At 41.4% G+C, this 23,700-nt stretch overlaps 2 protein-coding genes and 1 long non-coding RNA gene across 4 annotated transcripts; 1 reads left to right on the forward strand and 2 right to left on the reverse strand.

Moving 5' to 3' along the window:
* Positions 1 to 26: 26 nt before the first annotated feature.
* Positions 27 to 4,813, reverse strand: gemin2 (gem (nuclear organelle) associated protein 2). The gene is made up of 10 exons (XM_026306538.2): positions 4,561 to 4,813; positions 4,278 to 4,362; positions 3,908 to 3,997; positions 3,592 to 3,651; positions 3,222 to 3,362; positions 3,096 to 3,140; positions 2,937 to 3,005; positions 2,600 to 2,710; positions 2,272 to 2,330; positions 27 to 1,060 (listed from the first exon to the last, which is right to left on the reverse strand). Exons 1-10 carry the CDS (start codon positions 4,686 to 4,688, stop codon positions 1,021 to 1,023), a joined length of 828 nt encoding a protein of 275 aa, XP_026162323.1. The 5' UTR covers positions 4,689 to 4,813; the 3' UTR covers positions 27 to 1,020.
* A 289-nt stretch (positions 4,814 to 5,102) lies between these two features.
* mia2 (MIA SH3 domain ER export factor 2) lies at positions 5,103 to 22,932 on the forward strand. Of its 2 annotated transcripts, XM_026305186.1 has the most exons (28): positions 5,104 to 5,357; positions 5,523 to 5,656; positions 6,005 to 6,091; positions 6,322 to 10,477; positions 10,610 to 10,894; positions 11,181 to 11,281; positions 13,246 to 13,377; positions 13,562 to 13,583; positions 13,771 to 13,859; positions 14,104 to 14,175; positions 14,288 to 14,398; positions 14,531 to 14,602; positions 14,728 to 14,832; positions 15,098 to 15,220; positions 15,431 to 15,598; positions 15,732 to 15,822; positions 16,050 to 16,117; positions 16,213 to 16,283; positions 16,377 to 16,478; positions 17,209 to 17,305; positions 17,558 to 17,625; positions 17,763 to 17,848; positions 17,961 to 18,074; positions 18,599 to 18,757; positions 19,868 to 20,041; positions 20,202 to 20,254; positions 21,356 to 21,533; positions 21,626 to 22,932. In XM_026305186.1, the coding sequence occupies exons 1-28, from the start codon at positions 5,237 to 5,239 to the stop codon at positions 21,853 to 21,855; spliced, it is 7,269 nt and encodes a 2,422-aa protein (XP_026160971.1). In that variant the 5' UTR covers positions 5,104 to 5,236; the 3' UTR covers positions 21,856 to 22,932. The 2 variants fall into 2 exon arrangements, with proteins under 2 accessions (XP_026160979.1, XP_026160971.1); XM_026305194.1 differs by lacking the exon at positions 18,599 to 18,757 and having other exon boundaries at positions 5,103 to 5,357.
* On the reverse strand, positions 6,609 to 11,860 carry LOC113129290 (uncharacterized). Its single transcript, XR_003295597.1, has 4 exons — positions 11,790 to 11,860; positions 7,780 to 7,848; positions 7,577 to 7,660; positions 6,609 to 6,712 (listed from the first exon to the last, which is right to left on the reverse strand). It is a non-coding gene; the product is annotated as an uncharacterized LOC113129290 (long non-coding RNA).
* Positions 22,933 to 23,700: the final 768 nt, after the last annotated feature.

A 23,700-nucleotide genomic window follows, 5' to 3' on the forward strand; every position in this document is an offset into this window, starting at 1 on the left:
GAAAATAAAATGCCACATTTTTCAAAGTCCCATTGGAAGTTTTAATACAGAATGTTTCTCAGTGCAGGTATTTATAAGGCAGTGTGTAAAGTGAAATTGTATTTTTCTTTGACTTGGTAAAAGTATGAAAGGGCAGGATTATTCCTTATACCACCTATAACTGGGCCCCTTACAGAACAGGTTGGAGATACTGTTTTAGTTATGTCATGTAACATTTTGAAAACTTTGGCACTACGACAAAATGGTGTTCATTGTTTGTTTTCCTAATCATAATGCCATATAGGCTGGGGTATGGACTTATGGTAGGAGCAACATTAATGTACAGTAGCTGTGTTTTAGAATTGATGTGGCAACCTTTTTTTTTCTTTCCCCACTGTTGGATCGGTGTCAAAACCTTTCATCTTCACATGGGTAGATGTGTGATCTGCTCAAATACTGGGTTTTGAAAGTTTTCATTTTTTTGTATCACCTTCAAATTAAAGAGGAGGTAGAGGAAATGTGTGCGGGTGATTATTTCTGGATTTGTATTAGTTTTCAGCATCGTCAGTGTGGTTTACAGAATATCAACATTAGTTAATACTGTGAAGCAGATGTGGCAAGTCATTAAGCTAGAACATTTTTGACACTTAAATAACTTGGTGATTAAGGTAATTTACAACTTCAGCAATACTTTCAGCTAAAGTCAAGATGACATATTTTGTGACAATGTCCACATAACCAATTTACCATACAAATCATGTTTAATAAATCCATGAAAGCACATAAAAGGTTTCACACCCACAATCATAGTGATCCTACCGCTTTGGCTATTGTCCATTTGTTAAAGCAGAGATCTGTTCAAGAAATCAAATTCAGTACAAACATACAAGCTGTGCTCATGAGCCTTGGTTGGTTTGGTTGTGTCCTCAGTTTTCATGCCAGCATATGCAGAACCATGGCAGCCTCACTGTTTGGTTGTCTGCCTACTACATATTCCTCTTCACTGCCCTGTTGATTGTGTCAAACAGCTCAAGCCTGCGTTCACTCTGGCTGGTCTGCCAGATCGCTCTGCTCAAAGTATCTGCAGGTTAAAAAGAAGGAAATGAGCATAACTGCATGTTCACTGTGTTAAATCGTTTAAACCTGTCATTGTATACACTCCATTCAGACCCCTTCCACTTTTTTCAGTTGTGTTCCAGCCTGATAACATTGTTTAATTTTTTGTTTTATTAATCCACACACAAAAAATCCGATATCAATATATCGGCCAATACTTGTGTATGTTATAGTACAGTACCAGTCAAAAGTTTGGATACACGTGCACAGGCAATTTCAATTCATGTGTCCAAACTTTTGACCGGTACTGTATATAGAACACAGTATACATAAACGCATTTTAAACACATTTAAAAAAATGTTAGACAGCATATTCGCAGATACCAATATATCTGCAATAGGCTGATATAGATATAATCGGTCGGGCTCTACTCAGTATCCCATAATAAGGTGAAAACAGAATTTTGGGAATGTTTGCCTATTTATTAAAAAGAAAATATTACATTTACATACATATTCAGACCATTTGCAACAAGAAATGAAAATGAGCTCAAGCAGCTCATTTTCAGCAGCTGGGACTGGGAGACTGGTCAGGGCTGAGGGAAAACTGAATGGAGCTAAGTACAGAGATATCCTCAATAAAAACCTGTTCCCCACACTCAGGACCTCAGACTGGGCCCAAGGTTCACCTTCCAACATGACAATGACCCTAACCACACAGCCAAGACAACACAGGAGTGGTTTAGGGACAACTCTGAATGTCCTAGAGTGGCCCAGCCACAGCCCTGACTTGAACCCTGTCAAATGTCTCTGGAGAGACCTGAAAATGGCTGTCCACCGACGGTCCCCATCCAACCTGACCAAGGTTGAGAGGATTTGCAAAGAAGAATGGCAGAAAATCCCCCAATACAGGTGTGCAAAGCTTGTTGTGTCAGACCCAAAAACACACGAGGCTGCAATCCTGCCAAAGGTGCTTCAACTAAATACTGAGTAAACGGTCTGAATACTTATGTACAAGTGATATTTCAGTTTTTTTCTTTTTATAAATTTACACACTCCTAAAATTCTGTTTTTGCTTTGTCTTTCTGTGGCACTGAGTGTAGATTAAGGAGGAAAAAATGAATTTAAACAATTGTAGTATCAGGCTGAAACATAACAAAATTGAAAAAGGTGAGAAGCGTTTTAAATACTTTCTGAATACACTTTATATATACAGTGCATATAAGTCACTGATACCTGGCAACAAGACAGATAAGCAGGTTGAGGGCAGGCAGTTTCTCATCATCCTGGGTCTCCTGCGGAATCATAAAAGCAGGAGAAATAAACAAACATCAGCTCTGATATGTCACACACGGTCCAATCCAATTTCCCAAGTGCAGCTCATGTTTACCGTTTCCAAAGAGGTAAAGAAGGAAGCATTAATCTGTGGATCAGTTACTCTCCAGCAAGATGAGCTGTGAAAGCTACAATCATAGGATAAACTAAAGTACCACCTGCAAAAATAGGATGGCAGTAGTAATAGAGTAAGACAGGCTAGAGGACAGTAGTACAGACTGAGCCCTACCAGCGTGCTCCGGAGCTGGGCACATCTCCTGGCTAGCTGTCTGATGGAGGAGTGAGCTTCAGGCAGCAGAGGCTTCTCCAGGCAGGCCAACAAAGCATATAGCCAGCGACCCTATCAAAAAAAAAACAAAAAAAATACATCTTCTCTCATCAGGTTCTGTGTGCAAGCTCCTTCAGAGACATATTCCTTTTTCAAAGTCCCAAATTTATTGGAAGGAGAAAAAAAAAAAATAAAAATAACGAGCATAGCATTCCACCTACAACATCACAATGGGCATATGTGGCGTTGGACAGAATCAGCATTCAAGTGAAGAATGTAGAACTTAAACCAAACTCACCATTTGTGGAACAAATTCTCTCTCTTCAAACCAGCCGATGAGAGTTTCCAACACCATCAGCACTGTGGACTATTGTATACAGAGGGATAAAAGAAAACGTCATCGCACTGAAACATGCTGAGAGTGTGAGCTAAATGACTACATGGGGAAGTAATTTACCTGGTTAAGTCTACTGACGATGCTCAGGAAAGGAGGGAAGCCCACCTTAACACAAACACAAGCTTTGATAAATATGTCAAAAATGTTTTCTTTCCATTCTTATAGACAAATGCTCATTCATACAACCTTGCTATAATCCAGTGCTGGCTCTGGCTCTGGCTCTGGCTCTGGTTCTGCATCTGCATCTGCGTCACAGGACGAAGTGCCCAGATAGACCTTCTCCCCTAAACAAAACCTCTTCCAGCCCTCCTCATCTGTTAGCTTGGGCTGTGGGATACAAGCACACACACATTTAAATACCCTTTACTTTAGAAGTAATAATTCATCAACAAATGCAAATGCAAGTTTGACACATACTGTATAGCATACTTCTAGTCATCATGAATCTCAGGAACAGATGCCCTCAAGGTAAAACATCCAATGTGATGCTAATGAATTTATACCGAGACTGTTCTCTAGTAACTGAACTCCTATTACAGCAGTGCCACCTCCTCACCATTAGCACGTTCTTGTCCAGAGTCTGGCAGCTCCAGTGATTCCTATTCTTTGCGATGCTCTGAAAGCAAATGCAGAACCCAGGAATACTTTGACTAGAAAAACAAATTATAATAGACATTTGCATGAGCTTACAGAACAAGTCCCTTTTGTCAGTCAACTCAGCCTGCCTAAAAGTGTAACTGAAACATTTAACAACAGCCCCTGATCCCAGTAACATATGTCATATCATTGTGTTTATTATAGTGATGTTTCATATTAGGATTTAGGGAAATATATTTTTAAAGGACATGGAAGTTGTTACGCATTTCTTTTACCTGTCTGACATATGAGAAGCTGCTGACTTGTTGCTGCTGCCAACTGAGACTGGGGGAGAAACCCATTGGAGCAGCATGGCAGCCTTCCACCTGAAACACACACAGACAGACACACACAGACAATTAAAAGAGTAGGATACATCTTCATCTCCCCTGGAGATCTGTGTCCCTGGTAGCTGATTTAATACTGCAGCACTTAATTCAGACTGACAAATAATACAAAGCACTTTAGTCACACACTTCTAGACTTTTGTTATGGCCTTCTTTGAATGGTGTTTTAAAATAAAAATACACACAAAACAACAATTAACAGAAGAAACGCGTGTTTGTGCAGCAGAAACATGAAGTTTCAGAGCTCACATTTACTCACAGACGCATTAACTGTTTGTTTCCTCTTCAGTTTCCGCGGGTCAATCTGAGCAACCACCACCTCTGGACACAACGATGCCTCCAGCCTGAAGCACAGGAAACATCCTCAGCACACACTGACTCCGCTGAAATAATACTTAGTTATTACGGCGCTGGTCGTCACAGTGAAATACTACTGTCTGAACCTCTGTGCGCTGTATTTACGGTATGTGCGGTGGTAGTACATGTGACGTTATCCTCCACTCGTCCTAACAGAAATCGGGAATAGTTTGAGGCTGGCTTACTGTACTTGTCGGAGGTATTCCTGGGGGTTCCTCGGTGGTCCATTCAGGTCCACAGCCTCTGGAACATTACTGACTCCAAACTCTACGGGCAGAAGCCTCGGCATCAACTCCTCCACATCCGTCTTCATCTTTTATGAGCGGTAATCAAACTAGAAGGTAGCAAATCCCCTGACGACCAAAACAACGACGTTTTACTATGAGTGTTACAACTACCCGCAAACTAAGCAACCATGTTTCTTGCCAGCGCAGAGTGATGACGCTGTCTTTATGCGCGGCGTTGGTTGTCACGGTAACTAACACCACGTGTGTTGTCAACTTTCCACACTAAGGCCGAAGTCCACGAAATGTCCACGTTTTTGCTTGACAAAACATTTGTCTTTTTATTTATTAAACGTTGAAATGTAGATTTTAAAAGTCTTCTCTAGTTGTAAACTCTAAAATAAAATAAAAACATTTGGTCTGTGACCAGAAATTGTTTTGTATACAGTGTTAATGATTATCCCCGTGCTTGGTCTATATCTTATCTCAGCGCTCGGATTTGATATTGAGTCTTCATGACAGCAAGAGCTTAGAGGCAATGTCCACTTGCCACCACAGCTGTCCGGAGTTATTATTCTCCCACATTATGCACATTTTCTTTTGAATCATTGCTGTCATCAAGCGTCAAACACCAAGAATGGCTTTTTCACAGGCTTGCAAATTTCTGTGGATTACATGCACAGCCTTTGTGACTTTACCTCACCAAAATCTGGGACTGTTGTCTGACTACAAAATCTGTGGAGATTCTGAGTGTGAAAGTAAGTCCCAGACCTACTGAAATATAGACCTACCTGCAGTCCAGAGACTGACACAATGTATTTTGGACTTTTCAAATTTCTTTATATTTTTTAAATTTATACATTGAAAGCATTTATTTTCTGTTTTAATCACCTCTGTATCTCCCTGCCATTTTGTGCTGTTAGGTCCAATGAGCAGGGTGCAGGCTATCAGGGACCACCATGGTAAGGACTGCCGCTTCCTCAGCTTCAGACAAGGAGACACCATCTTTGTTTACCACAAACTGACGGGAAAGAGGGAAGACCTCTGGGCAGGCACTGTATGTCTGATATCTTCATCTATTTGTGTCCCTCTGTGACCTTCTATCTTTAAAGCAGAATATAATGAATAACCCACTCAATCCAAACAAGCCTTTATCTGAGGTTCCAGGTTAAAGAGATTATTACAATACAAATGCCATCACACTGAAGGATAACATCTTTGAGAACACTCCAGCTCATTTATACGAAGATACATGATGCATGAATAATATGTATTCTAGTTTGTTTACTTTAAACGTATTATGTATCAGTGACTCAAATCTCCTTTCTGTGCTCCCTCCTCTGTTTATTTGACAAAGTCTGTGTTGAATGCTTATATTTCCCGTGCTATTTCTTCTTTATTTCAGATTGACAAACAGTTTGGGTATTTTCCAAAGGATGCAGTGCAAGAGGAGCAGGTTTATGCAGCAATGGAGAAAGTAGTGGAAACACAGGTAATTTGATTTCAGCAGTTTTTCAGTTTAGATGCTTTGTATTAAACACATTTATTCATTATAACTACATCAGGTGGCTGTAAAGGAATTTCACAAATGGGTAATAACCTGGTATACTGTGATATGGTAAAGTATTTGTCCCAGAATTAGTAATTGTTGTAGCACCTGTTGTTGAATTTATAAAAAAGTAAATGCCTTAAGTCTCCTTGTGTCTTTTTCTGTTCATTCAGAAATCAGATTTCTTCTGTATGGATGATTTTGGCTACCTTATTGACACTAGTCATCTGGACCGCGATCATGATGATGATCAGAAAATCCTTAACCAGGAGCCAAAAACTACGCAATCCAGCCTACGCACAGATGCCAGTAGTACTGAAAGTCCTCTGACACACGCAGATCGCCCTACAGAATCTCTGGTTTCAACACAGCAACCTGATGGCACATCCACAGAAGAAAGCGAAAACAAAAATGCTGCTGATCCTGCTGACAGGACTCACGAGGAACAACACAAGACGTCCACGGCGCAAAATGAACAAGGTGGGTCTCCCTCCTCTTCCTGGCTTGGTTCTTCTGTGACAGGATGGTTAGGGCTAGGAAACGAGGAACAACCTGCCAAATGGGCTGAAGGAGAGAAAACAGATGAGAGAAAAGAGACACAGGCCGGAGCTTCGTTAAGTTTGTCTGTGACAGGATTGCTGGGGTTTGGAGGAGGAGAAGGAAAACCTGATGACCCAATAAACACTAGAGAAGAAAATAAAGAAACTGATGATTCCTTGACCTCAACTGTGACTGGGTGGCTTGGCTTTGGAGGTGAGAAAAATACAGATTCCATAAAAATACATGAACCAAGAGAAATGGCTGAAGAAAGTGAAGTGATAGAGAAATTCCGAAGCCGAAGGATATCTCTGGACCTAGAAGGGACCCAATTACAAGAAGATGAGAAGGAAGACATGGGGACACTTGATTGGCTGGGAAATGGACTATCAAGTGTGCTGAGGTTTGACACAACCAATCAGGGGTTAGGACACGAGACAAATGGAAGAGAGACTGAGGAGGCAATGGAAGAGAAGGAACAGCCAACGGCTAGTTCTTGGTTGAATATCGGAATCGGGGACATTTTAGGCTTCAGGAAAGATAAGAGTGAAGGTGATGAGAGTACAGGGGTTGGATATGAGGGGAAAGAAAAGGGCACAACCTTAGAGCCACCAATAAGCACGGAGAATGTGGACACCAGTCATTCACAGCATGCACAGACAGAGGAGGAGAAAAGAGAGCCTGAGGAAAAGGTTGAGACAGAAACAGTACCAGAAGTGGGAAGTGAGATTATTAGCAGCAGCTTCAACACATACACTGCTGAAACAAATGTTGAAGATCAAGTTCCTAATTCTGAGGCAAAGGAAGATTCTACCACCTTAGCACCAGTCAAAGTAGATACTAATAATAACAATATAGATGCTTCACATAACAGCAAGGATTTTGTGTTACCTGTGCATGCTGCATCCAAGGTTGATGAAAAAGATGTTTCTCCTCAGATCAGGTCAGAGGAAGTGTCCCACTTGCTAGGTGGACCTGAATTAACAGGAAATGTGGGTGAGTACAATAACAAAGAGTCAGATGTGGAAATTAAAGATGCAACTGATATCAATCAGGATTTTTACACACAATCTGACATCAGTTTGGGGTCTGACCTCTATTCTGTGGATTCAGAGTCTGTGGGACAATCTGTAGGTAAGGTTGAGGAGGAAAACAACGATCAGCTGCAGAGCAAGAAAACACAAAGTGCAGATGAGGAAGGGGGTCAAATCACAAATCAGGAAGAATCCACTGTGGTATCTGCTGCAAATGGCGCAAGTGATAATGGTCCTTTCCATAAGAAGATCAAGACAGATGTGCTTCACAGAGAAATGCCCACCACTCACATGAGTGAATCAGCAGGACAAAGTCAAGTGGGTGGTAATGCAGAAGACAACAGCAGAAAGACTGAGCCTTCTTTATCATCAGCCACAGCTAAGGACAGAAATGAACCAAACAGCAATGAGGATGACAGTTTAATTGTTAATGTGGACAATTCTGATATACCAGTCATGATAAATAATAACTCAGAAACAGAGACACATCATGCTGAGATAGCAGTGAATACAGGAGCCCATTCCATTGAAAGCAACCCTCAAGACTTTGGCTCACCTCATTCCACTGACAGCTTGTATGAAAATGCCCCACAGGAGGACACACTCACTCAAGATACTAGTGCAGACAGCACGGATCAGGACTCTGCATCTCTACAGATGGAACCGAGAATCACGCGTAAGCATGATGTTGCAGACAGGCTAACAGAACCTGAGACAAACACCAGAAAAAACCTCCAACAAGCTCAAACTGAGACAGAGACTCATGGACTTGAGAAAGAGGTTTTGAATGAAACCAACCAAAAGTCATCTATTGAGACTGAGCAGGTGAAGGGGTTAAAGGAAGATGAGAAATTGGAGGAGTTAAAAGAGGTGGAGGAGACTGAGGAAGGGGACAGGCAGCAGAAAATAGATGAAGGAAAGCAGGAAGAGCTAGTTGAGACAATGGAAGAAGTGCTTCAGGAGGACGTGGACGGGTTCAAAGCAGGGGAGAGGCAGGAAGATGTGGAGGAGTTAACTGAGGAAGAGAAAGGGAAGGAGGTGGAGGAAATAAAGGAGAAACAGGCAAAGACTAAAGAGTTACAGAAGGAAGAAAACTGGGGGGAAATGGAGGAGTTTAAGGGGGAGAAGGAGCTAGTGGAGATGGAGGAGTCAAAGGAAGTGAAGAAACAGGAGAAGTTAAAGGAAGTTGAGGAGTTAGAGGAAAAAGAGAAGGAAGAAGGTGAAGAAAGAGAGTCAGAGTCATCTGATTTGGATGTACAGACAGAAACCACTCATGACACTGTCAAGCCAGAGTCAGAAAGCAATGAGAAAGAGACACAGGATGAGAACACAAACACTGAAAAGATGCAGACAGAGCATGAAAAGATGGAGGAGAAAGAGACAAATCAGGAGACAGTAGAAGAGGTGAAGGAAGGGAAATGGGTTGAAGAAATGCAGCAGGTGAATAACATGGAGAGAGAGAAAATGGACAAAAGGGAAGAGGAAAAATGTTTGTATGAGTCTTGTCCTCAAGCTGAAGCTGAATCTGAATCAGCAAGAGACAGAAATGAAATTATCTCTGAGGAAAAAACACAAAATGATGAAATAATAGCAGACAAGATAGGAGAGAGTCAGATGATACTCTCTGAGGGTATGGAGAGAGATGCAGTACAAGAGGAGGAAGAGGAAAAAACAGCAAATGCCAGTACATCAAATGCAATGAATGAAGACATTTCTAGCAAGAAGACTAGTGGCATCTCTGATCTTAACAGTTTGGAGGGTGAGCAGATAGGAGCAACCAAATACACAGACAGTCCTCTGCAACTTACAGGTGACAGCGGCCACAGTGGAATTTCTGATGAAGTGCTACTTGGTCACACAGCTGAAAACAAAGAACATGATCTTTCTTCCAGTGAAGAAAGAAATAGGCTCTGCCAGGGACATAAAATGGAGCTTGAAGACCATGATATGAAATGTGCAACAAGTGCCAGTGGGATTTCCACTGAGAAACTAACAAATCAAATACACTCTGAAGATAAGATAGGAGGTTTATCTCTAACCAGTGACTCTGATGAAAGCCCTACTGGTCCCACTGTTCCATCTGGTTTGCTAGAAAATGAAAGTGAAGGAGCATTTGGTCTTTTCAAAAATGCTCTCAACTTTTTCAGCCAAACACCCATCCCCGAAACCAATGAGTCTACAGAAGCTGCCCCAAGTCTGGATGCCAGTACCGGTGAGACCACTAAGCCACAAGCCTCTCTGACTACCAAACAAGGACTGGATTCTGCTACTAATTTTCAGAAAGATTTTTCCATCACTATGCCCCCGCAGCAGCACACACAACCCTCACCTCCCCTTGCTCGGACATATTCTCACCTCGATACTTCGTCTTCAAACACAGAATCCACCCTCCAAACAACAACCCTCTCCAAACATTACAAAAACCTCCTTGTCCATATGAGCTTAGATGAAATGACTATTTTGACTGAGCTGCTTGGGCGACACAAGCTGCAGTTTTTGGATTATATTTTGAGCAGTTCAGAAACTATGGCTGAAGATCCTGATAATGATGAATCTATATTGTCAGACATAGAAAGGCTTGTGCATCATCACAGGGAAACACTGGTTGCTCCAAGTATGAGGCTCTCTGATGCACCACAGGAGGCAAAAGAAAAGACTCGAGCGCTCATTGCACTTCAGAAACTAGACATGCTGTTGGGAAGAGTGAGAGAGACACTCCTCACAGGAAACCCAGATGTCAGTAAAGCAAATCATCAAGGTATTTTGTCTACATTGCCTCAACAATCATAGCCAATCTTATTGCTATTTTGATCTATTTTAATCAATTTAGCTGTAGTTTCAGATTGCCTTTATGTCAATTAGAATGCATGTGTCCCCCTGTCAAATACAGCTGAGGCCGGCTGTGTTGGTGCATCCTGTTCGACTCACAGTAACGATAAGGGTGTGACCACTGAGAGAGGGACAAGGAAGACACAAGAGTCATCTGTATCTCAAGAGCACAGCATTCTGAGAGATGAGTGGATGGCAATGGAGAAGGACAATGAGCAACACAGTGTTATAACAGTAAAGGAGAGCAAAACTGAAGATGAGAAAAAGGGAGAAAAAAGAATTAAAGAAGAGAGTGAATCCAATTCTCACATTCAGCCACAGCCAGGATCTCCACAGCCACTGGAAGGTATGGATCACTCAACTAGGCCTTAATCAAGATGGATTAAAAGATGATTAAAGATATTAAGCAATAATACAGAATTGGTGCTCGACCTGCTGCATCCTCATTCCTGCAACACACAACCTAACCTGGGACATTATGGCATTATTTGCCCTTTTGTTATGCCAGTACTTCTACATGTAAACAATGCATTGGGCTGAATTCCAACTATATTGTTTGATCAGTATTATTGTGACAAAACAGGAAAGCTGAAATTCTAAACTCTATTGTATCTATGTGACTCTAACACCAGGGGTAATGAAGCAAATTCTGCACATCGTTCATCAGATCAGTGAGGACTCAGCCGCTCATGTTCATGAGGCCAGAGGGCTCATCGTATGGATTACTGTGAAGGTAAGGGTTATCAGACATCCTTTCATGGATCTGCTGGATTCTGACTATTTACACTGATGTAAAACAATAGGATGGATCCATGCTCACCCAGCTTTTGTAATGGTTAGTCACAAAACCTAGGTTCAGAGGTATAAATGGAAATGTTCTGTCCTTGATGGAACACTGTGTAGGGGCAGCATTGGTCTCACATGGATACAGAACAACCGAGTGGCCTAAACTGTTTATGAGAACATCTGTTTTTGAAGTGTGTACAGAGTGCGAGGTCTGGTTCTTTAAGACTCCAGACTTGTGACATGTTGATCTAGCACTGAGCTCTACCTACGTCTCAGCTGTCAAGCTGGCTCGGCTCCGTCAACATCACTCACATTCCTAAATACTGGTGGATCTATTACCCACACGGCGGTCATCGCGGTCGTAAAGGCAGATTGCTTCAAATTATTTTCCAGAGTTGATGATTCTCTAGTTTCAAATGGACGAAAATGAAGCCAGTTCGGTGAGTGTAACCAACCTTTAGCAGCACTTTATGTGGTCAGAATGAGCCTTCACCTGTAGGCCAGCCTATTTTTAGCCTTATAGCTGTGAATCAAAGGAAGTGACACATGGACATACGCCTTTCGAAACACCCCTTTTGTATGACGGTAGAATGATGTATTGTGTTTCAGAGGACTACATTAGTTACTCGGGAGGTCATCACAAAAAAAAAAAAAAAAAAAAAACTCCCGAGCTGTAATTAACTTAGTGACACCTGTTTTCTCCTGGTGTCACTTCGAAAGCACTCCGATGTGCCTGTGTGGCATTATACAATTGGTGACGTTGCGAATGAACCATTAACCCCAGCGGGGGTGTGATATAATTTGCGTGAATTTATAAGTGCAGAAACAAAGTGTAGATATATATGGTGTGATTTATCATACGCATGTCACCCATGTTACTATGAGATTTTGGAATAATCAAAATAAATTTTAGTCGTAACCAGGAATTTGCAGAGAGAATGTATTATTCGGTCCCCTACGACGTGCAGCTCGACGTGGTCTGTTCTTGAACGTCGGTGTTATGAATAGGATGTGAAATCGCCGCTAGTCCGGTTGGCGATACAGTTTCTGTTCTTAATGTCGGTAAAACACAAAATTGTAACTAAAAACCAAATGAAATAATTGGGGTCATGACGGAGCACCCGGCACCCGACCAGTTGGCCAGCAAAGGGGCGGACTTCCACGCGACGGCAGAGGCTTACTACAGTCTCGCTGTGGAGAAAGTGAAGGATGTATGTTTCGTTAGCATTTCTTAACTAGCATTCACAGCCTAACGGACTTTCACGTTATCTGAAAACAGCGCACTGACTACACATTGTAATGTTGTACTCTACTTTCTCACTACACGTGACGAATCGCCGCTGCTAACCAGCTGTCAATACTAATTTGTGATCTAATATGTGTTTGCTCCCAGCTGGCTGATAATACCTGGCTAACAGACTGGGACGTCGGGATATCAGGGTTTCTTCTGCTTTTCTGTTGTTTCTAAATGTGTTCCCCCGTCCGTAACAGCTGTGGTGTAATCGGTCATCTGTAAGAATATTACAACTGGTGGAACATGAAATGAGGAAACTTTTGGTGCTTATTTATAAGAACCATACGCAGGACATACCCTGGCCCTCCTCGAACAAAAGCTGGTTGTCTAATGAAAAAATGCATGCTCTGTCTGCTAGGTGGTGATAAGCTGGTTAAAACTGAAAAATGATTAATCTGTTTATTAGAGCAACACTTCTTTTTCAGAAATACTCTATATAAATAGTAGACAGTATGTAGTACTGAGGCATAGATCCAGATCTCCATAATCAGTACTCCACTGTGTACAGTTAACTGGAAAGGATTCATCTAAGTTTTGTTCCCAGACTACAGAGGGCCACATATATTTTAAAGGTGGAAGTTACACCTGTGATAAACCATGACCTTCTCTCCATCCAGGTGGTCTCATTGCTACCTGATGACATCAGACCCGGGCCAGACCTGTATGGGGTGCCTTGGGAACCAGTCATCATCTCCAGTCTTGTGGGACTGGTGATAATACTGTTGTTTACCTGCAGATGTTACAGCTCTGTAAGTATGAAATAGCATCACACACATTTTATATGTTCGCAGTATACGGCTTTGTAGAAGTTGGATTGGTTCTGACATATACACAAAGAGATCACACTCTCTGCTGTGGCACTCAGCCCATTTGTCATACCAATAGTCTGTTCAGCGACTTCTTATTCCTCATTATTTTCTTCTTTTCTTGCAGGTCAAAAGCAGAATGTATAGAAGTAAGTCTTCACTACATATTCCTTAATGTCTCAATTTCATTTCATGACTGAAGTAAAGCAAGCACATTGCTAATTACTGCCAGTTTAAGCTCTGTCCCCTCGCTGTATATTAACTCACAATGAAAAACATGCTGTAGAAATAACAGAATTTGAATTTTCTTTATAAGCTTTGTATTTCCTTTTTCAGGTAAAGAGCGTTGGATGGCTGAACATGTTGCACAACTACTAGATGAGAAGTGTAAAGTTCTCCAGACTCTAAGTAAATGTCAACAAGAGGTTCGTACTAGTCTCACACACTTCACTGGTTCTTTTCAGACAGATAGATGTGATATGTTTCGTGGCTTAAGAAGCATCTGAATTCAAGGATGTTGTTGGATGTGTGATTAAAAAGAAGAAATTCTGTCATTATTAGTAATTGTAGATAATAATGAACATAGTTTTAATTCCAGATCAGATTTGTTGTGGCTATTGTGAGCTCTGTGCACATAAGATTAATTTCTTTACTGTGTGCCACTTGTAGTATGATGACCTGGAGGACTCATTGAAGGACAATGGTGTCTTGGCCCAAACTCAAAGGACAGAACATCTGGAGGTAAGACAGAAAAAAAGAAGAATAAGCTCAAGAAATATCCAAAAACGTGAAAATATCATGTAGCAATGGGACATAGATATAGAAGTTTTCTGAAGACATGTTGCTTCTACAGGGCAAAGCCAGGCAGTTGGAACGTGCAAAGAGAGAGCTGGAGAGCGACCTAGAACAGCTGAAGGATCAACTGGAGCAGCAAAGAGAACATCGGACAGAGCAAGAAAAAAGGGTAGGGGCACACACACAGCTAGCAACAGTGCTGTGGAAGTTTAGTTAATTGTGCTAACAGAGAATATGGTGCAATGTAATAAAGACTGACTAAACGAGAGTGATGGGTTTTTGTTTTTTTTCATCCCTGCAGATAGCAGTGCTCGAGGAGAACTTAAAAACATTTGAAGAAGAAACCAAAGACCTCCAGTCACAGGAAGAACAGGTGCAGATCTCTTTTGTCTGACCTTTCCTGCTTTCCATCCTTCCTGCTGCTCCCTCTTATCCTCCTTTACTACATCTTCTTTGCGTTTCCCGTGACCTTATTGCTTTCCACTGGTCTGTCTTTAGGCACAAACTACTCTGAAAGTATATAGTATGAACAGTGATAGGCTGCAGAGGAACCTGGAAACAGCTGGAGAGAAGAACACACTGCTACAGGAGAGCAATGCTCAGGTAGGACACTACTCATGTATGCAATTACTATGTGTGGCCTTGCATTTGTAGGGGTAGAATGAAAGTTCTAAGTACTTCTTAGCCACTTTGTTCATTTAGCCCACCTAATCGCATACTGTGCTAGAGTCATGGTTTTCATTTGTGAACTCTTGAAAACTCTTGAAAAACCCACATTGACAGAATTGTTAAAATATGATCAGTTCTTGTGCCTCCCCGTTCATGTGTAACCATTGTACCTCTCTCTTCCCATCTCTTTTCTGTGCAGCTGAGGCAGCAGGTGGAGGGATGGGCAGAAAGAGTGAGTGAGTTGGAGGCAGAGATGCAGAGGTGTGAGATCGCCTATAGTGGGATGCAACAGGATGTGGCCAATAAGGATGAGCGTATAAAGGTACGGTTGGTTCTAGCATTTATTACAATACATTGCAGGTAATTATTTGATATTGTCTCTGAATCTCCTAATGAAAATTGGATTTCAGATAATGGGCATATCTCAATAGCCGATTAAAAGATTGCAAACGATAAAATTTGGGTAAAAGATTTTCTTTGACATGATTAAATTTAATGGCGTATTTGAAACCAAGTACTTGTATACATTCAGTCCCTGACAGATCGCCTGCTGAGGATGAAAGCCTGGGATTCAGACCTGGAGGAAGAGGCGAATGAGAAAGGGGGAGAGAAAGAAAGAATAGATGAGAATGGAAGAGGGAACGTAACAGACACACAAGGCCATCTCCAGAAAGTCCAGAAACTCATTTATGCTGCTAAGGTACAGTATTAGTAATATTATGATGGTTCACAGGCATGCTTAGGTTTGGACAATATTAATAAAAGAAATGGTCTAGATATCACCGAACCTGTGCAACAGTTTATTGGACATGTGTTGTTTGTTTTGTATGTAGCTGAATGCAGACCTCAAATCACTAGATGAAGACAAGGACAGGGTATTTGCCAAACTGAATGATGAAGTTAAAGCTAAAGACGATTTGCAAGGTAAGTAAACTATAGATGACCATAGGAGATTATAGACAGTCCAAGTGAGTCTGTCATTTAAGTGTCTGACAGAACAAATAAGCCAAGGCAAAGTAACAGCAGACACAGTAATGTGTATTGCTATGTAATGTGATGTAGAAATATATATCATGTGGGGCTTATGAAATACATATCACTGATACCAGGTGTACAGCTGTGTCACTCTACAATTTTGCTTTTCCCTGTAGTGAGCATTGAGGAGCTGGAGAAGGAGAAATTATCTCTGCAGTCAGATGCTGAGCACTACTCAGATCAGGTAGCTGACTCTAACCATGTATTAGTTTGATATTGCATTATATTGGTGTCCTGCATTAATCTGTATTTGAAATAATATTCTTTACTTGTGTTCAGGTCCAACGATTACAACAGAAACTCCAGATAATGACTGAAATGTATCAGGAGAATGAGCTCAAGTTGCACAGGTATAGACACATCTTTGGATAGGTTTGAGTGTAGCTGTGACACTAGAACAGTTCAGAACAATAATGGGATTGCTGCTGAATGTGTGTTTGCAGACTGCTGACAGTGGAAGAGAAGGAGCGCCTGCAAAAAGAAGAGAAGTTAAATAAAGCAGATAAAAACATTGCACTGGCCATGGAGGAACTCAATAACTACAGGTAGTCACTTCTGCAAAGCTGTAAATACAATAAGGCTGGGCACACACTAGACGATTTTAAAATCTGAGATGATTTTAAGAAAGTGGGAGACCACAGACATGAAGACAGTTCAGCTGATTCTTAATATTACAATCTTTGGACTGCACACGCTAGCGGATTCAACCAGACCAGGAGACCACACACTTGCCTATTGTAGTATGGCAATTCCACAGACACTCGCAGGATCAAACTTAACGTTGTGACACATGCCTTTTCATTGTCAGCTCTATTGTAGTAATGTTATGTCATGCACTATACGTTAAAAAGACACTTGTGTTGGCACGATTCAACAAGCATGTCTTCATCACGCCTTTTGGCGCTGGTTTTGTTTTCATGTGCTATGATGTTTGTGAGACCTTAAGGTACACGACATCCAGTTAGTGATGTTTTTCGGACTGCTCTCTCTCAATGGCTATTGGGGCCATCTTGTTGGATTCCCCGACCAGGAATCGTTAATATCAAACAAGTCAAACAGAATGCAATAAAATAAAATAAGCAATAAAATAATTGTGTTGACACCATACACATGAGGATTTTTTTTAGACAGATAATCGGTTGCAACAAACCTAGAATTTGGCCACGCCCCCACTGGAGGGGGGCAAATTGGGTTTAAAATCATCTAGTGTGGGGGCACTTGATGAGCCTCCCTTTTAACACACACAGTCTCATCAATGCATTACTGTTTCTTCAGACAACGAGCAGAAGAGATGGAGGATGAGCTGGAGAAAACCAAACAGTCCTACCAGACCCAAATATCAGCGCATGAGAAGAAAGCTCACAATAACTGGGTCAGTAAGACATCAATGCTGACCTTTGTAGAAACACACTAGAAAAATGCTGTATAGTGTGGTCTCAACCAGTGATGACGGGTATTTCCACATTTGCTATCTGACCTATCTGTACTTTTATGACAGTCTATTTATAATACAGAGCTGTAATGAAATGTATCTTAGTAGGTTTTTTTAACACGCTAATCTTGACAGTTTCCATGTACATACTGTATATCATGCTATGTTACTGATCTTGGCTTCATCTTTCAGCTGGCTGCTCGAGCAGCAGAAAGAGAACTTGCAGACATCAGGAGAGAGAACGCCCTCCTCAGACAGAAGTATAACTTTGTGGCTCAAGAACATGAATTCAGTAGAAATGTTTAAGATGTTGAGAGATGTTTTAATATTTTTTGAAATGCACTTATTATGCCCAGAATATATGTGAGTTGTTGACTTTAGGTGTGTTTATTCACAGGCTGACAGACACACAGTTTAAAGTCGATACACTTGATAAAGATCCCTATGCCTTGGACAGTCTTGCTCGCCCACTGCCTTTTCGAGGTTAGCGCACACACCAAACACGCATTATTGAGTGGTATGTGCTTTAGGTGATGAACCTAGTGCGCCACAGATTTCCTTAGCTCTGTACTCACAGTCTCTCCCCCACCTCCAGCTGAGAGGTCATCATATGGTCCATCTCCTCTGGGTCGACCAGCATCTGAAACCAGAGCTTTCCTCTCACCTCCTACATTAATGGATGGACCCCCTGCTAGATTGTCTCCTAGAGGTACACACACACACACACACACACACACACACAAATCTACAGTCAACAAATACACTTAGCTGCAGCTGTTTCCTGTACCGTTAGGTTTTTCTGATATGTAATACACAGCTTATATCTGATTTTACACACAGTAGATTTGCAAATAAAACATGCAGCATGATCGGCAATGAGCTGGCTGTGGCATGATGAATTGTGGATGCTGAACTGGAGATTGGTGGAAGCATGATCTGTATGCTGGCATGCTGAAAAGTCCATGGGGAAAAACAGTGTAATTTGTTGACATGTATGTAGTCTTCTTTTGATTGACATGATATGTTCACACTTTTCTCTTTTCCTTCTCTCTTCTAATCAAACTTATTCTGGCCTAATTGTCTTCACTATCTGATATGTTGTCTTTTGAGCTCCTGATTCTGTTTGTTCCTCTTCCTCTCTCTGTCACTCTTGTCTATGTCAATTCCCACTCATTTCCACCTTCTTTCCCTCCTACTGTCTGTTTTCTTGCTCCTCTGTCTTTTCAACCAAAGTCCCCCATGGCCCAATGGAGCCCCCAGGTGGCCCAGGAGATTTGGAGCGCAGTGGTGGTCCTCATTCAGACAGTGGCTCAAGCTCTCCGACATGGGACAGAGACCGCAGGGGACCCCCGCCAGGGCCCGCTGGGCCCCCTGGACCAGTAGGACCTCCAGGTGTGTGTGTATATACTGAAAGAGAAAGAAGGGATTCTTCTGGTACATAGCTAAAGAGCCTGAACAGAAATTTTAAATCATATTTAACAAAGTGAAATAAATGAATTTTTTTAAGCAGGTAAGTGGTCAAGAGTCTTAATTAAAAAAAGTGATTTTATTTGCAGTGTCCCTTGTGTATCACAATTTCAATAACAATCTAAAAGAAGCTATTCTTTATGATATTTTAGTGATTTCTTTTGTTCTTTTTGTGCTGGAGGAAAACTGTAGTTCATTCAAGGTGACAAAGAAAAAGTACAACAGTGAAAACAGTTCCTGCTCTTGCATATCAAAGTGAGAGTCAACCTTCAGACTGCAGCAAGAACTATTAATTCCTTGATATCCTGACTCTCATGGGGAGATATTTTTATGTGGCACTGCTGGATTTCTGCTGGGTTTATCATGTTAACTGATACATTATTTATGTGTATATAAAAAGGAAAACACACCGTGACCTTTTTTTGCACTGTTTGAACTGTGGCCCAGTGTTTCATGTACATTCTGAGGGCATCAGGGAGCATTGTGTCTGCACACAGGGAAACCTAGAGGTCTGTTCACAGCTGAAATGGTGATGTAGAGCAGTCAGTGCACAGGTGTAGCATGTAATATTAACAATGCCTCTGTTGCCGTGGCGATGAGTCAGCATGCACAGTACCGGGTTCTGGCCATCATTAAGATTATTATTTGCTGGTCTTTGATTATTAGTTGCAGTCATGTAGTGTGCATGTGAATGCTGAATGCATGTTGACAGAGCATGTGTATAGAGTTGAATGCATTTTGAGTTTTGACACCGAAAGCTACAGTTGTCTGTGACACTCTGTGATCAAAGTGGTTGCATTAGTTCATTTACCACGTGATACTAGAAGGGAAGATTCACCTGAAAACACAGTTCGAAGAACATAATCATTTTGCTCCTATGTATGAGTTTCCTGTTACATATGAGAATGGACACACTTTACTGTACCAACAGTATCGTGCCAATTATTCACATTTACAGCTTTGGAAATATAATATTGATAAATCATCACACATCTTTGTGTATTCCCACTCTCTCTCTCTCTCTCTCTCTCTTAGGCTATATGTTCCCTGAACCAGGAGGTCCAATGTACAGGAGACCTCCACCTCTTCCTGGACCCATTGGCGTTTTGCCCCCGCTGGGCTCTCTTCCACCTGGGCCTCTTCTTCCCCATCCCAGGGGTTTTCCCGCTGTTGCTCCAGCAGGACCTCCCCGTCCTATAGACATACCAGGTGAGTCACTGAATTCTCTACAGGAGCTTGCCAATCCTTCATTATGTTCCCATGTGTCACACACTTAATTAAACTTTGATTGTTAACGTGCAAGAGCTGAATGGAAAATTGTGACAATCTACTCATATAATGCAGGAGCTTAATTTGTTTGTCAATGCAGATGGATCGTATAGAGAAAACAGCTTTGGACCAGGTGAACAGCAACACAGAGAGGTAAGCTGTACATGTTTGGGTGGACAAGTTTTACTTGGGGGCAGAACAGTGGCACTGTTGCCTCACAGCAAGAAGGTTCCTGGTTTGAAACCCATCAGGGGCCTTTCTGTGTGGAGTTTGCATGTTCTCCCTGTGCTTGTGTGGGTTTTCTCCAGGTACTCTGGTTTCCTCCCACAGTCCAAAAACATGTATGTCAGGTTGATTGGTGACTCTAAATTGCCCATAGGAGTGAGTGTGAGTGTGTGAGGTTGTTTGTCTCTATGTGGCCCTGTGATGGACTGGTCCAGGGTCCAGGGTGGACCCCTGCCTTTCACCCAAAGGGAGCTGGGATAGGCTCCAGCAGGTCCCTGTGACCCTGGTTAGGAATAAATGGATATAGATAATGGATGGATGGAAATTTAACTTGGATGTCATTGCCATCACTGTGAGAACATTTTGACCAGTCCACACAAAAGGTTCAAAAGATTGTTTGCAGTAATTTTATTGGAATTAGGTTTAGAGTTAAGTTATGGTAAGTGTTGTGGTTAGCCCTTTTAATTATAAAGAGAAGAAGCAAAGAAATGCATTATATGATTGGATGCCCTTATTGACCAAGATAGAGTGTGTGTGTGTGTGTGTGTGTGTGTGTGTGTGTGTGTGTGTGTGTGTGTGTGTGTGTGTGTGTGTGTGTGAGAATGAAATCTTGTGTAACTGCCCTGCATTTTCTATATTCCTGGCATTAAGTTTATATTTTATTTTTATATTAAAAAAAAATTGGTATATGGCAAACCTACAATCTAGCATTCACACGCACGGACCACTGAGATTGGTCAGCTGTACGGAGGTGAAAGTTTTTTTGTTAGTTTGTTTTTTTTCCATTTCCCACACAGCTCTTTGCTTTATGTGAAAAGCCAAGTGCAACATGAAGAATGTCTCCCTGGGGAGAAGGTACTCACTTCTCTTCCTTCCCAGTGTCAGATAACATATGAAGACTGATTGATGACACAATTGGACAGCTGGTTCCAGGAGACAATAAACCCACCTTTAGATTGAGATTTGTTGTTTTAGCCTGTTGACTGAAACAAGACTGAAATATATACTTTTCTGTATCTGTGTCATCAGTCTGGTCCTGGTGATCGGAGGACTCCCCCTGAAGCAGATTCAAGGATAGGTGGCCCACCCCCTCCTGGACCCCCAGTAGGCCCCATGGATGGTCCCTTTCCTCGTAGACCTCCCTATGGGGCCCCGCCTCCTGAATTCTACCCATCAAGGGGACCTGGGGGCCCCCCTATGATGCCTAGTAAGCAGCCGCAGCCGTTTTCATTTCTTGTATGATCATATCTTTAAACATCCTAAATGTAAACTCAGCTGTTTTTCCTTCTGTTCCTCCAGTGTGGGCTGCTCCATCTGCAGGAATGATGTTCCCTCCTCGTTTACCTCCTGGTGGACCTTCTCTTCCACCTGCTCCTCGTCATCACTATTCCCCTTCCATGCGGCCCCCTCCACCTGACGGACTTCCACCTCCTTCCATGGGTCCTCCCCCTATTCGGCCATCGCTCCCCTCCCCACCACATAGCCAGTCAGCAGAGGAACACACCCCCTCGCCTGAAGATGCCATTTGACCCTGAGGTTTCTACTTTAACTGTGAGACAACACTTTTGGATAAAACTCAAATCAGTGGTCGATGGATGGTGGGCAGATTGAAGTTTTACACCCATAAATTTTCTGTTAACATCTATTTATCAATCAGGAGGATGTATTTAATAAAGAGTGTTAGCAGAAGGGAAATGATCAGCCTTCCTTTGACCACTTTGTAGCTATCTATTTCTGCTCAGTCTCTCTCTTTTTTTCCCCAGCCTGTTCTTTCTCTCTCCCCTGCTTGCTTTCTTTCTGTTACTGTCACTCTGCCCTGTCGTCGTCCAGCTACATTCCCTGTGAAGTAGTTTCTGTTGTTGTGCAGTCTGGGACAGCAGTAATCTGTCATTGCACATGGGGATCTTGCCATGTGAGGCAGAATTAGCTGCTTGTTTGCTTGACAGTGTTGGAAAGGTTTTTGATAGACTTGAAATGTGTGCATGTTGAATTGCTGCATGTTTCGGATGTGGCAGAGAAGTGAGTGTTTTACATATGGCATTAGTCAACATTTCATCCCAGTGGCACAGGAAAAGAAATCTAAATGATCATGGGGAAGAAGTGCATGTTTTTAGGCTTAAAATAGTTTATTTTGTTATACCAAGACTCTTGCCTGTGTCAAATACATTTTTAAAGTTTTGCCATTTAGCATTTGCTTTGTTGTACACCTGGAATCTCAAATCAGATCACACCAGGTCTTGTTCTGTCTATGAGTTAATCAAAAGCTTTTTTTAAATATTCCTCAGAGGTCAAATATTTTGTAAAATATAATTAAAATGCAGCAACTTAATTTCACCCACTTCCCTGTGGGATTTGTAGGATTTGGAACACCAGATAAACAATATTATTGATCTTGTTACAATGACTTGCATATGGCCCGTTTTTGAAAAAAGTGGCTGCTTATACCCACTTTTATTGAAGTAAGCTGAGACTCATCCTGACAGTCACAGAGTGGTGAATTATATGGACTATCTGGAAAAGAAACTAACATCAAAGCCAGGAAGATGACAACCATGTGAATTTTGTAAAAAGTGATTAATACATTAATAAAGACTGTTAAATTGTCAGTGTCTCCATATTTCACTGATGAATTACTGTTCCATTTGTTTTGCATGGAATTGTAATGACAAATTACCAGCTTCTGCAGGAAGAAATCATCTGGTTTTCATTGATCAGTTCTGTACAAAGAGACACTGTGGAAATCCTTCTGTCAGGTTAGTAATCTTTCATATATATATATATATATATATATTTAAATTATTGAAGCAGCACCATTCATATATAGGCCTAATGATACATGATCAAATTCTCTTTTAGACAGTAACAGAACATGAACATAAAATTACTGTAATAAATTTGCAGTTTTACAACTTAATTTGCAAGATATGCAAACTATAATTTTGTTTCTCTTTAGATAACACTCCTTATATCCTGGGTGATATATTAAACCAGTGCTGACATTTTGGTCATCAAATGCAGTTTTTAACAAGACAATAAAATGGACCTGCAGTCTATCTCATCAGTTGCCATTACAAATATCAGCACAGAAGAAAATATACTGCAGATAACTAGTTATCTAATGTCACAAATATAAGTATATCGTCTATCTTAAATCTCTGGAAAAGGTTTTGTTTTTTTTGTTTTGTTTTTTTTGTCCCGTCTTCACATTGCAACTCTTCCTATTGTAACAAGTCAATCTGTTGTGAAAGGTGTGTGTCCCATTATGCAGTCTGACGTTACATAATTTGTCAGCAGCAGTGTGTTCTCCATGCATACTATACTAAGAGTTACAAAGATATAGATGATGGACAGCATATTCTCCTAAACAAGGAACT

This window comes from Mastacembelus armatus, chromosome 22, assembly GCF_900324485.2.
Source record: "Mastacembelus armatus chromosome 22, fMasArm1.2, whole genome shotgun sequence".
In the NCBI taxonomy this organism is placed as follows: domain Eukaryota; kingdom Metazoa; phylum Chordata; class Actinopteri; order Synbranchiformes; family Mastacembelidae; genus Mastacembelus; species Mastacembelus armatus.

Bases quoted from the DNA above. Each gene is read 5' to 3' on its own strand.
- gemin2 (XM_026306538.2), bottom strand. From the start codon at position 4,688: ATGAAGACGGATGTGGAGGAGTTGATGCCGAGGCTTCTGCCCGTAGAG. The intron at 4,363-4,560 runs GTAAGCCAGCCT...CCTGTGCTTCAG, and splicing joins GAATACCTCCGACAAGTACA to GCTGGAGGCATCGTTGTGTC. The intron at 3,652-3,907 runs GTAAAAGAAATG...ATTTGCTTTCAG, and splicing joins GCTTCTCATATGTCAGACAG to AGCATCGCAAAGAATAGGAA.
- mia2 (XM_026305186.1), top strand. From the start codon at position 5,237: ATGGCTTTTTCACAGGCTTGCAAATTTCTGTGGATTACATGCACAGCC. The intron at 5,657-6,004 runs GTATGTCTGATA...TCTTTATTTCAG, and splicing joins AAGACCTCTGGGCAGGCACT to ATTGACAAACAGTTTGGGTA. The intron at 20,255-21,355 runs GTAAGCTGTACA...CTGTGTCATCAG, and splicing joins GTGAACAGCAACACAGAGAG to TCTGGTCCTGGTGATCGGAG.